The sequence below is a fragment of the Chroicocephalus ridibundus genome, chromosome 2 (genome assembly GCF_963924245.1).
Source record: "Chroicocephalus ridibundus chromosome 2, bChrRid1.1, whole genome shotgun sequence".
NCBI classification, from domain to species: domain Eukaryota; kingdom Metazoa; phylum Chordata; class Aves; order Charadriiformes; family Laridae; genus Chroicocephalus; species Chroicocephalus ridibundus.
Window position 1 is genome coordinate 50,445,532 of NC_086285.1, and position 15,611 is coordinate 50,461,142.

At 40.4% G+C, this 15,611-nt stretch overlaps 1 protein-coding gene across 1 annotated transcript in view; it reads right to left on the reverse strand.

The window, feature by feature from the left end:
* GLB1 (galactosidase beta 1) overlaps nucleotides 1-15,611 on the reverse strand; it is a 52,103-nt gene that overhangs the window by 22,168 nt on the left and 14,324 nt on the right. Inside the window, exons 3-10 of the mRNA XM_063325398.1 lie at nucleotides 8,372-8,522; nucleotides 8,014-8,074; nucleotides 7,081-7,175; nucleotides 5,623-5,803; nucleotides 4,298-4,356; nucleotides 3,285-3,406; nucleotides 3,148-3,188; nucleotides 2,550-2,662 (exon numbers count right to left, since the gene is read on the reverse strand). Of these exons, the coding sequence (XP_063181468.1) occupies nucleotides 2,550-2,662; nucleotides 3,148-3,188; nucleotides 3,285-3,406; nucleotides 4,298-4,356; nucleotides 5,623-5,803; nucleotides 7,081-7,175; nucleotides 8,014-8,074; nucleotides 8,372-8,522 (823 nt within the window). The remainder of the gene's footprint in view (nucleotides 1-2,549; nucleotides 2,663-3,147; nucleotides 3,189-3,284; nucleotides 3,407-4,297; nucleotides 4,357-5,622; nucleotides 5,804-7,080; nucleotides 7,176-8,013; nucleotides 8,075-8,371; nucleotides 8,523-15,611) is intronic.

The window sequence follows — 15,611 nt, forward strand, 5'->3', positions numbered from 1 at the left end:
TCATCCCCTTCTCCCTTTCCAGCCATTACTTGTCTCCTGACATGTCCACTCTTGATAGCACTGAGATAGTGCACGTTATAGAGAAAACACTTCTGCAGATGAGATAGCAACATGATCAAGCAATCTAAGCCTACATTTTAATACACATGCACAAATGATCACCCTTGTGAAGGCTATCTTAATCTGCACATTCGGTGACTTCTGAGTGCTTACTTTGGCAGCTCCTAGTTCTTTTTTTAAATAAATTTGGTGAGGGGCTAAAAGGGCGTTTTTCTTAAGAGGTTTTACTTTGATTTCAGCTTGAAAGTTTTAGCACAAGGCATGATTTTCTGGGCTTACACCTAGTATATCCAGCATAAAACTCATGCTCAAAAGCTCACCTCTGCACCAAGACATGGGGCTTTTTTTGGTTAGTTTTTTTGTTGTGGGCTTTTTTTTTTTTTTTTTAAGAGACCACAGCAGTATAATTCCCAATGCCCTCCTGTCAAATATCAACTCTGGATTGATGAAAGCCTGATTTATACTTCCAGTAACAAGTTCATTTCTTCCTTTCTGTATTTGAAAATAATCACAGTATTCAGGCTTAAAGAAAACTATATTCACACAAGAGAAGTCAAAACCAGGAAACTTCAGCCCAAATAGTAAAAATTAGAAAATGCTGTCAGCAATTGAAAGAAACTGTAGACTGAAATCCTTCCTCCCTATTGCGTTTATTAAATGAAGGAAACAGTAAAGGAAGATTATGTGTTAGCCTTGTAGCACTGCAACATGTTGAACAAAGTAACTAACAGGCAACTTCATTTTCTTTCATCAGCTCCACCTGAAACTGCAACTGAGTAGACAAACTGTTACAGGGTTTAGAACCCAAAGCAGAGACAGGAAAACTTCACTGAGATCCTATGGGTATGGAAGGTAAGAGATAAACAAACCACACCAAAAAAAGCTGTACCATGACCCAACACACCTTAGGTTATACTGAACACTTCAGATCTTACCAAGGTCCTCGCATTTACTAGAACACTACTTACATTTCAGATAGGGATCTTGCCTTGAAGAAAACAACTCAAACCCAGGAATTTCTCCTATGAGAAAAGCTGTATCAAGACAGGAAGTTCCCCTTGAAAGGCCATCAAAATGATCCCATTAATGGAAAGCTTAGAGATAATGGAAAAATTTAAGAAAGTGATCCACAGCAGGCCTTCCACAGGTACGGAGATAAAGGCGTGCTCAACCCTAAGTGTAATACACTTTTGGGAGATATACTCCCATCAAAAAAAAAAGTCTTTAGTGAATAGGAATGTTGCCAGCATGCAACAGGACAGAGAGTACAAGCCTAAGTCTTGGGATTCCCATGGAATCTGTTTTTAAGCCTTACCTGAATGGCCTCCAATGCAAGGCTATTCAAAATCTAAATACACGTTCTATCTTTCACTTCAATCTCCAGTTTGTAGGACTCCTGTACATTTTTACAGCAAAGGCAAAGCTGGTCCCGCTCACTAGCTACAGTTTGTGGCATCACAAAACCAAGACATATTCATTTGGATAAGCGCACTCCTTCTCACAGAGGCCCAAAACCATAACATGGAGCTTGGGATATAGACAGCCAAAGCACGAGTCATAGAACCAAAGAATGGTTTGGGCTGGAAGGGACCTTAAAGATCATCTAGTTCCAAACCCCCTGCCATGGGCAGGGACGCCTTCCACTAGACGAGGTTGCTCAAAGCCCCATCCAACCTGAACACTTCCAGGGAAGGGGCACCCACAACTTCGCTGGGCAAGAGTCTCACTGTTCCAGTGTCTCATCACCCTCACAGTAAAGAACTTCTTCCTAACATCTAATCTAAATTTCCCCTCTTTCAGTTTAAAACCGTTACCCCTCATCCTATCATTACACTCCCTCATCTTTCCTGTGGGCCCCCTTCAGGTACTGGAAGGCCACTATAAGGTTTCCCTGGAGCCTTCTCTTCTCCAGGCTGAACAACCCCCAGTCTCTCAGCCTGTCTTCACAGCAGATGTGCTCCAGCCCTCTGAAGTTGTAGTGCGCATCAGTCTGCCATTGAGTGATGAGCCTGAGCAGACTGAATGGCTGATCGACACTGCAAGGGAAAACCTCTGTTCACTGCTCCTCCATCTCTACTCCCAGACAAACCCTTCCTGCCTCCCTCTGCTCCCCTTGTGCCAGCACTGACTCTCATCTCATTGAGCCAGACAATTCAGCTGACTAACCTTGAGTTGAAAAGAAAACAAATGCAGCAAAAAAGCAGAGCTGAATCACTTCGTTGCCAGACCTGCACCTGTATCCCCAACTCTGACAGGAAGGAGGGAGCCATCGGGACAGAAAGGATAGCCAGAGGTGTGCCAGATCTTTCCCCTTTTGTAACAACAACCAGTCAGGTTGGCCTAATCGCCTTGTTCTACTTCACTTCCCCTACCTGCAGAAAATAGTAAATTCAGAAGAAGCAACTTATACCAACATAAGAGCAAGACAGTTTGCAGTACACCAGGGATGTTTCAAAGACCCATGCTAAACATGTCCTAGAGACACTCACCATACCAATGACTTCCCTCAAGGCAAAATATTTTTCTGTGAGATCCCCCGCTTCACTCAGTGGAGCATCATAGTCATAACTAGTGGGCTGTGGCATATAGGGCATATTAGCACCTAAGGGAGGGGGGGAAAAAGAAAAAAAGCAATGGAAACAGTGAAAGAGTTGGGTAGTATCAGCTTTCAGAATTCTTTCAAAGTATCAACTTTTAGAATTCTTTCAAATCACAGACAGACTCTGCTATGTTTTTAGATTCAATGTAGACCTTGGGATTTGGCATAGAGAAACTATTCCTGATGGAGGACAACATCCTTCTGACCTCACACTGCTCTGTTATACAGTCTTCAGAAATATTTTGAAGAGAAAAAAAATTATCCACATTTCAACCATTTCACAGGACTGAGTGAAGCAGAAGCAGCCTTTGCAAAGATAAACAGCATGTGGGTTTAGTACAACACGCTGGCAATACACAAAGAACAGCTAGCGCAGTCATCTTTTGCCATGTGAAAGCAGGCAAAGCTTATTCTTTCACAGAATACATTACTACCTAATTCATAAACAGCTCTCCTACATTATTAGTATTGTTTAAATAATTTCTTACCATTCCAATAGGCAAAGTTAGTCCCACCTATAAACATGTACCTAAAAAGGAAAAAAGCCGTCTGCTTAAATCAGGTATTGCTGAATTGGGAAAAAAAAAATACCCCCAAAATTAACCTCTACTGAACACACACTTACAGGTTAACGTTAGCACCACGTGCCAGGATTTCATTAAGTGTTTTAGCTACAGTTTGTGCGGGCACAACAGAATGACGGTGCCCCCAGTGATCCAACCATCCAGTATAAAACTCAGAATTAACCTGAAAGGAGGAATGGAAAAAGAGGAAGGGAAAATACAAAGAGGGAACAAGAACAGAATACAATGTGATTTAAGCTTACTAACTGTAACCGGGGAAGGAAAAAAGGCACCTTGACTCATTTGAGCCGTTTTTAGACTACTATAAATACAGCAATGTATACACTAGGTCAGTCATTTTCAGCAGATAACTGGTCAAAGAAATTAAAGGATTGTTTCAATAATTTTATAAGGACGCTTTGAAAATAATTGCTTAAGTACCAAAGAGCATGGATTTCCTTGGAACCTGTCAAAACGAACGTATTCCAGATGCTCAGCATTCGAATGATGGAGCCAATACAAACTCTTCAGAATAGCATATGTAGGCTAGATGTAATGGAAAATAAGTCTTTCAAATGCTCAAACTGCATCCTGAACATTTTCAAAGCAGAGATAATCCTGTACCCTCAATGGGCCTTCTCCCTTTGTCAAAATGGCGACCAGTGATCTCACATCCCATTATAGCTTGTGTAAAACCTCCAGGGTAGCTGAAAACAGGAAGCAACTTCTAACCTGCCCTTTTAATTTTGCTTTTAACTTCCACCCACACACATACCTCACTAACTCGTCTAATCATACTTACTGTTTCCGCTGCTTTGTAAACATTTATCTTGGCAAGGAAAAATACTAAAACAAAATCAATACCTTTTGAGACTAAAATAGTATTTGCAGAATAACAGTTAATATGGATTTGACAAATACACACAGAAGCTCCTCTGTTCACTTTTTCTAACTGACTTGGAAATTATGTCTTCGTAAACACATCCCTAAAACTGCCCAACACACTGTTGTCAACTCTCTTATTAACCACTACAGGATAAGGAATGGTACAAGAAATTTAAGTGAAAAGACGTACCAAAGGGCCTGTAGGCTCACTGCTCCTTTGAGCTAAGAATGCTGCTGTGACATTGCCACCTATAAGCAAAAAGAAGTAAAATTGAGTTGCTACATCCATGACTTTTTCAGTCCTTCATTTTATTGAAATAGCTGTCTTACCTTCTTTCCAACACCTAGCAAAAATCCAAAAAATAAAGTTACTTCAGAAAACACAGGAATCAATACCTTTGATTTCAGTATCTAGAACTTATTTAAAAATATACATACATGTATGAATGCAATCATGTATGTCTTTGCTTTTGAGACACATCTTCTGACCAGATCTTCTCAGGAATGACATCCTGGCACCAAAAAGTCTGAGATGTGTTAGAATTGCTACTTGGTCATTGGAAAGTTTAGGCCTAGGGTTGCGGTACCAAGACTACGGGGAAGAACAGTTGCCAGGCAATCTCTAAAAAGGACTTTCACTACCAATCAGTCCTAGTGGCTCAAGCCATAGGGACTAGAAATAACGACTTCCGTGAGTAGCTCACCATGTCATAAATGAGACACATGACAGAGTTCACAATTTCAATTTACATGTAAGAAAACAGATTCCTGCTAAGCACACATCTTTGAATGTGGAGAGAATAATGTACAAGAGAGGCCAGACATAAAAAAAATATGGAAAGACCTGTTTTGGAGTTTCTTGTGCCTTAAGCCTATTTTGCTAAGTCCGTGCAGTATATGAACATCTACGTCATTAACTCTCTTCTATCAAAAGGGCATTTTCTGAACACACTGCGGTTGCTTAGCCATTCTTCAGGCCTATATCAGAGCAAACTGTAGCAGTGTGCACATTTCTAATGATGAACTTCAGCACTAATTTTTTTTCCAGTAACCACTGCCTTAAAAAGAAATGAACTATGAAGGTTGGATTCTGGGACAGACAGAGGACCTTAAAAACACCAAACAAATCCAACAACAAAAAAACCTCAGCAAAAAAAAAAAATTTAAAAACCCCAGTGGAATCAATGCCAACTATTACTGCTAATTGTTTGGAGATATGCCCTTTGAGCAGTGTAAATTGTTTATTCATGATTTCATGATGCAAGAAATTGATTATGACTCTCTAACTGGGTACTTGTGGGTGATTCTTGTACATTTAAGACTACATCAAATATACATAAGTGCCATGGATTTGGACTCGATAATTCTTATGAGTCTCTTCCAACTTGAGACATTCTATGATTCTACTACCCCATTTAAACAAAGCCATCAGGTTTGTCAAGCAGTCAAGTCAGTTTGTCCTGCCACAAATGCATACACAACAGAATTTTTTGGTAACAAACTGCAGTCTCCAACCTGGAGCAAAGTCCACTGTTGCGTAAAGACCCTGAAGAGCTCCACATCTCAAGTAAAACTGGCTTGCACCATCAGTTGTGAACAGCACCACCTCATCCCCAAGATGCTGGCGAAAGAGCTTCAGAAGGGAACGCAGATAGTCATAGTCGCAAGCAAAGTAGCTTCCATACTCATTCTCTACCTGCACAACAAAAGCAAATCAGTAAAGCAGCAGCCAATTTCAGTCTGCATCTAATAAGAAAGATGGAAAGTCCAAATTCAACTGCCCCCTTCCTTTGACAGCAATACTAAAAATTTCATTTTAAATTCAGACCTGAAGAGTAAGAGAAGACACACTTCTAGGCACTCATTCCTCTCACCTGTATCTTACAGTGGAGCAATCATTGTGTGGAGATAAGTAATTTTCCTACAAAATCACCCTCCACATAAAAATCTCTACCCTGGCAAGTGATCAAAACAGTCTTTATGAAAAATTGAGAGCTATGATCCACCTCTCAGGCAGAACAATAAAACCATAGAACAGGTTGTGACATGATAAAAATTGCAGCAAAACTGGACTTCCAGAACAGAGACACCTACAAAGGGCTCACATGAAGAGCAAAGGCCTGCAACAGACCCAAAAGACTGAGGGGAGGAGGACAACCCTGCTACTACTGAGAGGTATGCATCTTGCCCTTTTCTTAAGGAGAGGGACTTTCAAGCTCCAGATACAGTGCCATGCACACCTGAAGGTTATTTATGAAAATCCTGTTATAAGCATATTATTTCTGCCAAGGAATAATTTTGCCCACTGGTTTTGCTAATTGTCATAATGCATTATTCAAGAACAATGTTCTTGGACATATTATAAGAAGGGTCTCCTATCCAATCCTGTGCCAACCAGGGAGTTTAAGAAAAAAAAAAACAAAACGAAAACAAAGCTCTTGTTATGGTCAAATACTAAGAGTACTGCACACTTAGAAGGACTTTAAGAGACAAGCTACTCATCATGAACACACAATATTGTGTCCTGAAACATTTACAGCTTAAGTTAGGTGCTAAGAACTAAAAAACCTAAATTTTGAGGCCGTTTTTGTCACAAGTTTTAGGCTTACTCCATACTGCTTTTGCTTCTATCTTCTGGTATCCTTATTCCCTTTTTTCATGTCAGAGGGTTCCAGGTAATTGTAATGTATTTTGACTTTATGTGAGAACTGGTATGAAACTCAGCTCTAAAAAGCTCCACAAGTTTCCTCTATTGCTTTCTATAGTTGTGGGAAACAACTTTGATGGTGCAGACGAGCGCTCTCTGAATTCTGGGAACAGTGTTCTTTAGGATAACAGATTTTGTGAGAATCTTTCAGCTACCTGAAACCATTAAGGAACACCTGTGACATTACTACCCACCATCAACGGAGCATCTGCAAGAGCAATGTAAGCATCATGCTGCTTGGGTTCATTTGATTTTCAGGAAGTTACCTGCACCATGATGACTGGACCTCCATTGTGATAGAGGTGAGGCCGCATCTTTGGCAAAAGGACACCCATCCATTTCTCTACTGCTGCCAGGTAATCTGTGATACATAAAGTATAAATGTTTCACAACTTTTCTGCTTTTTTTCTAGGTTTTGTTTTAAGGTACATACGGGTAGATTTTACCTAGTGTACTAAGTACGTAGAGTATAACAGAACAGCATTTAATGAACCAATGTGCTCTTACACTTGTTCATAAATGTCAGCTTCCAGTACAGTTTACTAAATAATAAAACATTTAAATACCAACGAACTTTGAAAATCGCCAGAGAGACTTCAATATGTCTCACACAGGTTGTCCTAATACATTTCAACAGGAAAACAAATTTGAATATTGCTATATTTACTATTTTTTAATAGATAATTTATCCCAAATAGATAATTTATCCCACAACGAGCAGAACTGAAGTCAGACATGTATCTTTGTCCCCTAATACAGACTCCAATAACCATATTAATCTCCTGTCTCATCTCATCCCTCCATGTCTGGTCCATGACAAGGTAGCACATAAGAATGCTGTAACTAGTTCTGGAATTACATGCACACTGACCAGCCAGAAAGGACTGCAACAATGAGTAGCCAGATGGCCACTGCAAAATCAAAAAACTCAAAGCTGAGAGCTCACCTGTTTTTTCCTCAGTGGTGACAGTGATTTCCCTCTTGCCACCAGTTTTCATGAAACTTGCCAATACCTCGGAAACTTTCCACCCTACTTTGTTTGTTCTATATACTTCTTGAATGCCCACTTGTTATTAAAACTACTGAAGATTTTACTCACAAAATAACTTAAGCTGAAATATGAATTATCTAGTAATGGCCTCAAACAGCAAATCACCTTGCTGAAGTGTATTTTTGCTAGTCCTTTTTGATGCCTCTACCTGAATCAGAAGATCTGAGAACAATAGATTTCTTCTCCAACAGCCATGCAGGAAGACCTCCCTGGGAAAAGAAAGGGAATCACTTCAGCAACCATTTCTAGGAAATGTAAGAATTCAGCCTTTTATCAAACCATATACTGAGACCTGAAGACTGATTTTCTACAAGTAATTATTCCCAATGAAATACAAATACAAAGTAAGCTTGTATTGTAATAAGTCACTTCAGATGCATGGATTTTAATACACTAAACCAGGAGTCTTGTCCAAGCATACACCAAGTATGTTTGTCTACTTTAAGACAGAAACATTTGCATTAGATTTACCCTAGAAATGAGATAACTGTTACAAAAGGCTGTACCATGTCCCATTCTGCACAGATGTAAGGTCCAGCTCGCAGGATAACCAGCAAACCAGTGTCGTTAGCAAGCTGCAAGAAATACTCCAGATCTTTGTCACCAGAAAAATCATACACGCCCAGCTGGGGTTCGTGGTAGTTCCATGGCACATACCTATAAAGAGAGAAGGTCACCTTCCATTAGAAAACTGAGACTAAACCAGAACTCTGAATAACAACTGTTTGCGCTACGTGCACCAGAGATCTGTAATGCTGAACTGGTCTTCAGTAAAAGAGAAGAGTAACTCTAGGGTCTTTCTTCTGTGAGGTACTTCATGTGGTAGAAGGCGTTAAAATTAATACTGAACTTTGCAATATGCCTGCAGGAGTCCATATAATTCAAGAACAGGTTTTGGTAATGCCATTTAGAAACCATGTCTGTTCCAGAAATTAAGTAGTTAACAGTTTTGACATTAGCGAGTTAGTTGCCAGTGGTATCTATAGTGGTGGGAGGTTTGTGAAGAGATGAATACTGTAAACCACACACAAAGGAGGTGGTCAAGAACAAGCTTGCCCAAAACAGCACATGACCCTTTGCAAATGCATCACACAGCTTGCACAGGGAACAGCAACTAGGCTGACAGGTCCATGCTGCTGCCACTACAAAAAATTTAAAAATGTTTAAGCCTCAAATGATATTGCATCTAGGTCCTGAAAGTTTTCATTGACCAGGAGCAATGCTGGTTCTGAAAAACCAGCATGAGAAAAAACAGACGAGTTAGAGGATGTTAAGGTGCCCAGGAGCCTGGACAAAGTAAAACTTCATTGCAATCAAGTAATAAAGCTGCCAGACAAGCAGATAACCATTTGAGAACACCTCTCTTCTACTTCCAGGACTTAGGATACCACAACCTCACCATAGAACACCTCTCAGAAGATAAAAATACGCTTGGTTGCAAGACAACAAAGAAACACGTTATCTACCGACTACTACACGTTATATTGTAGCTTATGGCCCTTGCGTGACAACCATGTGAATTTTGGCCTGGTGCTAAGTGGCAGTTGTAGCACAGACAGACATTAAAATTAGGGATGGGTACAGCCTGAGCAAGGATGGAAGAGAATTGGGAAACTCATTCTCCATGCATTTACCCTTTTGTACACAGGTTTGTAATCCCCCTAAGAGAACTGTTGCCAATGTTCCAGAGAAAACAAATTTGAGAAAAGTTTGTAAAATCAAAACTGTGATTAGTCAAGCAAAGACCCTGTCAGGCAACACTTTTCTTACTGTCTGCGTTTGTTTCTATTTTCCAGAGTTAATTTTGTAAGAATTACCCAAGAGGGAAAGAAAGTGCAGAAAGCACTGCTTTCAATTAGCAAGAAAAACAGGAACCCTCACACGAGCACACTACTGGAATGGCCACACTCAGAAATACATGCACATGAACAAAAAATACAAAAATTATGATCTTTCAGCATCATTAGTTAATATTATAGCCTCACAAATGTCAAACCCTTAATTCTCTGTTTGAAAAGATAAAGCTTAAAGTTTGTATGCCAGGATGGAGTCGACACACTCAGACATCAAAATGCAGACTTTTCCCTCTACGTAGTATATTTTATTTCTTTGTCACCCTGCTCTAATTGTTTCCAAAGCATCTGATTAACTCACTTGTAGAACAAACTAAATGCGCATGTAATGAATATATGAATCATGTGAAAAATATACCCAACATTAATTTAGTTGTGTGCTTTGCCTAAATTTGCAGATGAGCAAGCTGATTGCTGACATCTATGATTTAAGATCAAAGTAGAGAAAATAGAAAACTATTTAAAACAAATTGCCAACCTACCTCAGAGAAGCCAATACCAGAGTATCATATTGTGCTTGCTTTCCCTTTTCCATGTACCATTATCCAGATTATCACTGCAGAATAATTTTAGTTTGCTCTAAACCATAATAGCTAAATTATTTTCAAAACTACTGCTTAGAAATACAGAATTCTTCTAAGTTATATATATAATGTGACTATGAATTTGTCAAGGACAGATAAACCTAACTCCATTTGTTCACAGGAAAACTTGCCTAAAAGATTAGGAAAAACGAAAAAACTAATGAACAACATGGTCTGATATCAACAAGGAATTAAGAGATACCACTTTTTAATTCTCTCTAGCACAAGAAAAGGCAAAAAAATACAAAATGAGAAAGACAACATATGGAAGTGGTATTAATAGGAAAAGGATCTGCAGGTTCCACTGAAAAGTACCATCTGACTATGAATCACCAACATGACACTGCAGTAAGAGACAAAGCTCTTTCTGGGAGGAATTAAAAGGCATGTTGATGTAGCAACTTATTCACTGAAAAATGCTTCTAGCAGGCAGCTGCACCTGTTTGAGCTAAATAAAGATGACTGGATTAACTTCATAACAGTTTCTCACTGCCTAAAATACTACTACAGAAACTGCTTATACTCAGCAACAAATGCTAATAGTCCTTTCTCTTTAGGCTACCGAACAAGTTATTTATAACCAGTAAGTAAACGACAGGTTAATATCAGACAAGCATTCTTAGCTGCAATTTAACTACACCTCGTAACCTGTTACTTATGAAAATATACTCATTAGAGAGTTTTATGAATTTGTTCTAGAACCAAGTCTGAAGATCTAAATATGCTTAATACTGTCTGAGGTGAGGACAAAAGGGTTTCTCCAGCTCCCTTACACTCAAGACAGAAAAATTCTTCCAGAAACAGATCTAATTTATGACCCATGCTTCCCCACATGGCTGTGGAAAAAAAAAAGCAAGTTTTCGCAGAGAAGGGAAGAAAGTGAAGAAAAAAATTTTATGTGAAATGCTTTCTTACAGAATGAATCATGATATAAGTGTATTTTAAATACTGGTCTAAAAATTGTTACTAATACACTTTAATCCCCTAATATTTTTTCTACAGCTCACAATGGCCTCAAACTAAATCATTTTACTTTGAAATTGTTATTATTCACAAGTATAATTCCTATATACCATTGTACAAATTTATAATCAGCTGTTAATGTCATACTGCTTTAGCTACAGAATAATGAATTTATAAAGGAATGCCACATTCCTTTTTCAAACTTGAAATGTGATATTTTTTCTGTATTTGAGTAATAGCATTTCACAGAATCACAGAATTTCAGAGTTGGAAGGGACCTCCAGAGATCATCTAGTCCAACTCCCCTGCCAAAGCAGGATTGCCTAGAGCACATTACTCAGGACTGCATCCAGGCGAGTCTTGAAAGTCTCCAGAGAAGGGGACTCCACAACCTCCCTGGGCAGCCTGTTCAGTGCTCTGTCACCCTCACCGTAAAGAAGTTTTTTCTCATATTTGTTCGGAACTTCCTATGTGCCACCTTGTGCCCGTTATCCCTCGTCCTGTTACTGGGAACCACTGAAAAGAGTCTGGCTCCACCCTCCTTAAACCCACCCTTTAGATACTTGTAAACATTAATAAGGTCTCCCCTCAGCCTTCTCTTCTCCAGGCTAAAGAGTCACAGCTCTCTCAGCCTTTCCTCATAAGGGAGATGCTCCAATCCCTCAATCATCTTTGTTGCCCTATGCTGGACTCTCTCCAGTAGTTCCCTGTCTCTCTTGAACTGGGGAGCCCAGAACTGGACACAGTATCCCAGCTGTGGCCTCACCAGTGCAGAGTAGAGGGGGAGAATGACCTCCCTTGACCTCCTGGCCACACTCTTCCCTATGCAGCCCAGAATTCCGCTGGCCTTCTTGGCAACAGGGGCACATTGCTTGCTCATGGATAATTTACTGTCTACCAAGACCCCTCAGATCCTTTTCTTCAGAGCTGTCTTCCAGCAGGTCCACCCCTAACCTATACTGGTGCCTGACATTCTTCCTCCCCAGGTGCAGGACCCCACACTTGATCTTGTTCAGCCTCATTAAGTTCTTCTCTGCCCAGCTCTCCACCCTGTTTAGGTCATGCTGGATGGCAGCACGGCCCTCTGGGGTGTCAGCCACCTCACCCAGTTTGGTATCATCAGTGAACTTGCTGAGCATACACTCTCTCCCCTCGTCCAGGTCGTTGATGAATATGTTAAACAATACTGGTCCAAGTATTGACCCCTGGGGGACACCACTGGTTACAGGCCTCCAACTCAACCCTGCTCCATTAATCACAACCCTCTGAGTCCTGTCACACAGCCAGCTCCCGATCCATCTGACTGTCCCCTTGTCTAGTCCACACTTCCTCAGTTTCCTAAGGAGGATGTTATGAGAGACAGTGTCAAAAGCCTTGCTGAAGTCAAGGTAGATGACATCTGCTGCTCTGCCCTCATCCAGCCAACCAGTTATCACATCATAGAAGGCTACAAGATTGGTCAAGTATGATTTACCCTTGGTAAATCCATGTTGACCACTTCCAATAACTTCCTGCACTTGAACATGCTTGGATATGACGAGTTGCTCCATTACCTTCCCAGGGAGGGAGGTGAGATTAACCGGTCTGTAGTTCCCTGGGTCCTCCTTCCTGCCCTTTTTGAAGACTGGAGTGATATTGGCCTTCCTCCAGCCCTCAGGCACCTCTCCTGCCCTCCATGACCTTTCAAAGATGATGGAGAGTAGCCAAGCAATAACATCTGCCAGCTCTCTCACCACTCGCGGGTGCATCTCATCAGGGCCCATGAACTTATGGATGTCCAGTTTGGCCAAGTGGTCTCTAACCCGATCTTGCTCTACTGGGGAAAACTCTTCCTCTCTCCAGACCTTCCCCCTTGCCTCCAGGGCCTGGGATTCATGAAGGACAGCTTTAGCAGTGAAGACTGAAGCAAAGAAGGCATTCAGTAGCTCTGCCTTCTCTGTGTCTTCCACCACTAAGGCGCCCATCTCATTCGTTAGTGGGCCTACATTTTTCCTAATCTTCCTTTTTCTATTGATATACCGAAAGAACCTCTTCTTGTTATCCTTAACCGTGGTGGCCAAGATGAGTTCTGCTTGAGAGCAGAGCTTGAGCTTTGGCCCTTCTAATTTTCACCCTGCATAGCTTCACTACATCTTGGTATTTTTCATAGGTAATTTACTGTCCATTTACACGCAATTTCTAAGCTTTATCCCAAACCCTCCTTTTCTTTAAAATTCATTTTTCCTCTACTATTTCAGAGAGATGTTGACAGGCAAAAAAAACCCACGTTAACTACCTTAATATACAAGATAATATTCTGTAATACCAGGGTTGAGTTTTTTTTAATAGCGTGTCCCAGTTTGAGCAACACAGGATTAATTTATCTTCTAATGCTAGGGAAAACTGCATTTTTAGAAAACTCTAGTGTCTGAATCTGTAAAAATACTTACTTTATAGCCAGCTATGATATGCAGGTTTCGAAGTCTCAGTGTTTTTGAGCCTAGCCAGGTGCAGGGATGAGAAGCAGCAAGACTCGGGCACTTGACCCAAGCTGGCCAACAGGATTATTTCATACCACCAATGTCACATTTGATATAAAGTAGAAAGTTTGCTGAGGATTCTTCCCTCTTCCATGATGGCTGCGATCCTGAAAACTCCTCGCCCCAGTGCCAGACCCCTGAGCCCTTCCCTTCCTCCCGAAGCCGTAGCACTCACAGTGTCCGACAATTTGCTGTCCACTGCTGGGAGTGCACAGCTTCCTACTGATAGAATTGGCTGAGTATGATCCTTGTATATTTTATATTGTTATTGGGATCAATACTGGTTCTTTAGTATTATTAGTGTTAATTATTTAGTCTTGTCCTATTAAATCTGTTTATATTTCAGCTCTCGGGTTTCTTTGTTTTTTCCCCCGATTCCCCTTCCCTGCATGGGGAGGGGTCATCCAGTGGTAGAATAAATGACAATAAATTGTTGTGGCGTCTTCAAACCATAAAATAGTGTAACATTCAATAGCTTGTACTAATTTAATAAACATTAAAGCACCATTTCTACATGCTAGTTTTATTACACATTTATGAGTCTTTAGAAAAAGTAAATTGTGCTTATTGTTTAATTAATAGATGCTCTAAAAAGCAGCTCTTTCTTAGAGGGAGTTTCTACTGGTTTACAGTTTTCTGCTCATTAATCAACTACAGGAAAACAAATAAAATACTCATCATTCTTCTTACTCTCTATGAGCCTGTAAGGTTGACGATTCTTCCAGGAAGCTTCTCCACCAGTCTGCAATCCTGTAAATATTTAGCCCCATCTAGTGGTTACTTATTTATCTCCGCCATACCAAAAAACCCAAAACAAACCACGAACTTTCAGTCCTTCTCATGTGTCTTTGATAGCATTTGTTTCTGTTTGGTAGACACAGTTCAGGAACTGAAAACAAGCATAGTTACCTTTGTGTGACCAGATACCTCTACTTGCTACCTGCAGAGGTCAGGAGTGGAGCTCCTAGGTACGCCTCCACCATCTTCTGGGATGTCACACCAACCACAACATCAAATTTCAAACGGCTATCTGGAATGTTCAGGCCTTTATATTTTAAGCTCTAATGTAAGGTCAAGCTTCCTGTCACCTGTTTTCTTATATTCTGTTATTGCTTAAGATGTTTCCAGGTGCAGATGGTTATATACACATTAACTGACTTCACCCATTCAAAAGTCCCAGATGAGCTGCTGACTCAGTTATTAGTTGAACGATGCATCAAGGCATAGGGAATCTTTTGGAAATGAGGTTGCAGAGAACAGGAAGGAGAGCAGGTCTGGCTTGCTTTGCCCACAAGGTATTTATGAGGACCATCCTGTAATAAAAGGATCCTGTTTCCCTTGAAGTGGTAAGCCTCACTGGGAGCGTCTTGATATGAACAAGGCAGGCTCCTATATTTCAAATTACGGCAAGACCCCTCCCTGTCTCGTGGTGAAAAACGCCAAGCAGCAGAATCACAGTCTTCACTAGTGGCCCAAAGGTTCAGAGCTCAAATCTCACATTCTGCCAGAAGGTCTGGCAGTACTGCTGCCCATTCCAAAATGACTTCACACAACTGGTACCTCAGTTCCTTGCTAATAGTTCTACTGATCCAGGAAAGAGTAGACAGAAGAAGAGAAAACAAAAACATGACTAAATAACCATCTAGACCAATTTCCATTTTTACCAAAACCACACAAAAATCACCGCAGAGTTATTTGGGGTAACACGAAAATTTATTGCTTTTTCTCAAATAATCAAGAGCAGTAAGGCTTGATTATCTGCAAACTCCAAAGAAAAACAAAAGGGTTTTTGTGGGTGGCTTGTTTTTATTTTTTAGCATTGAGAGA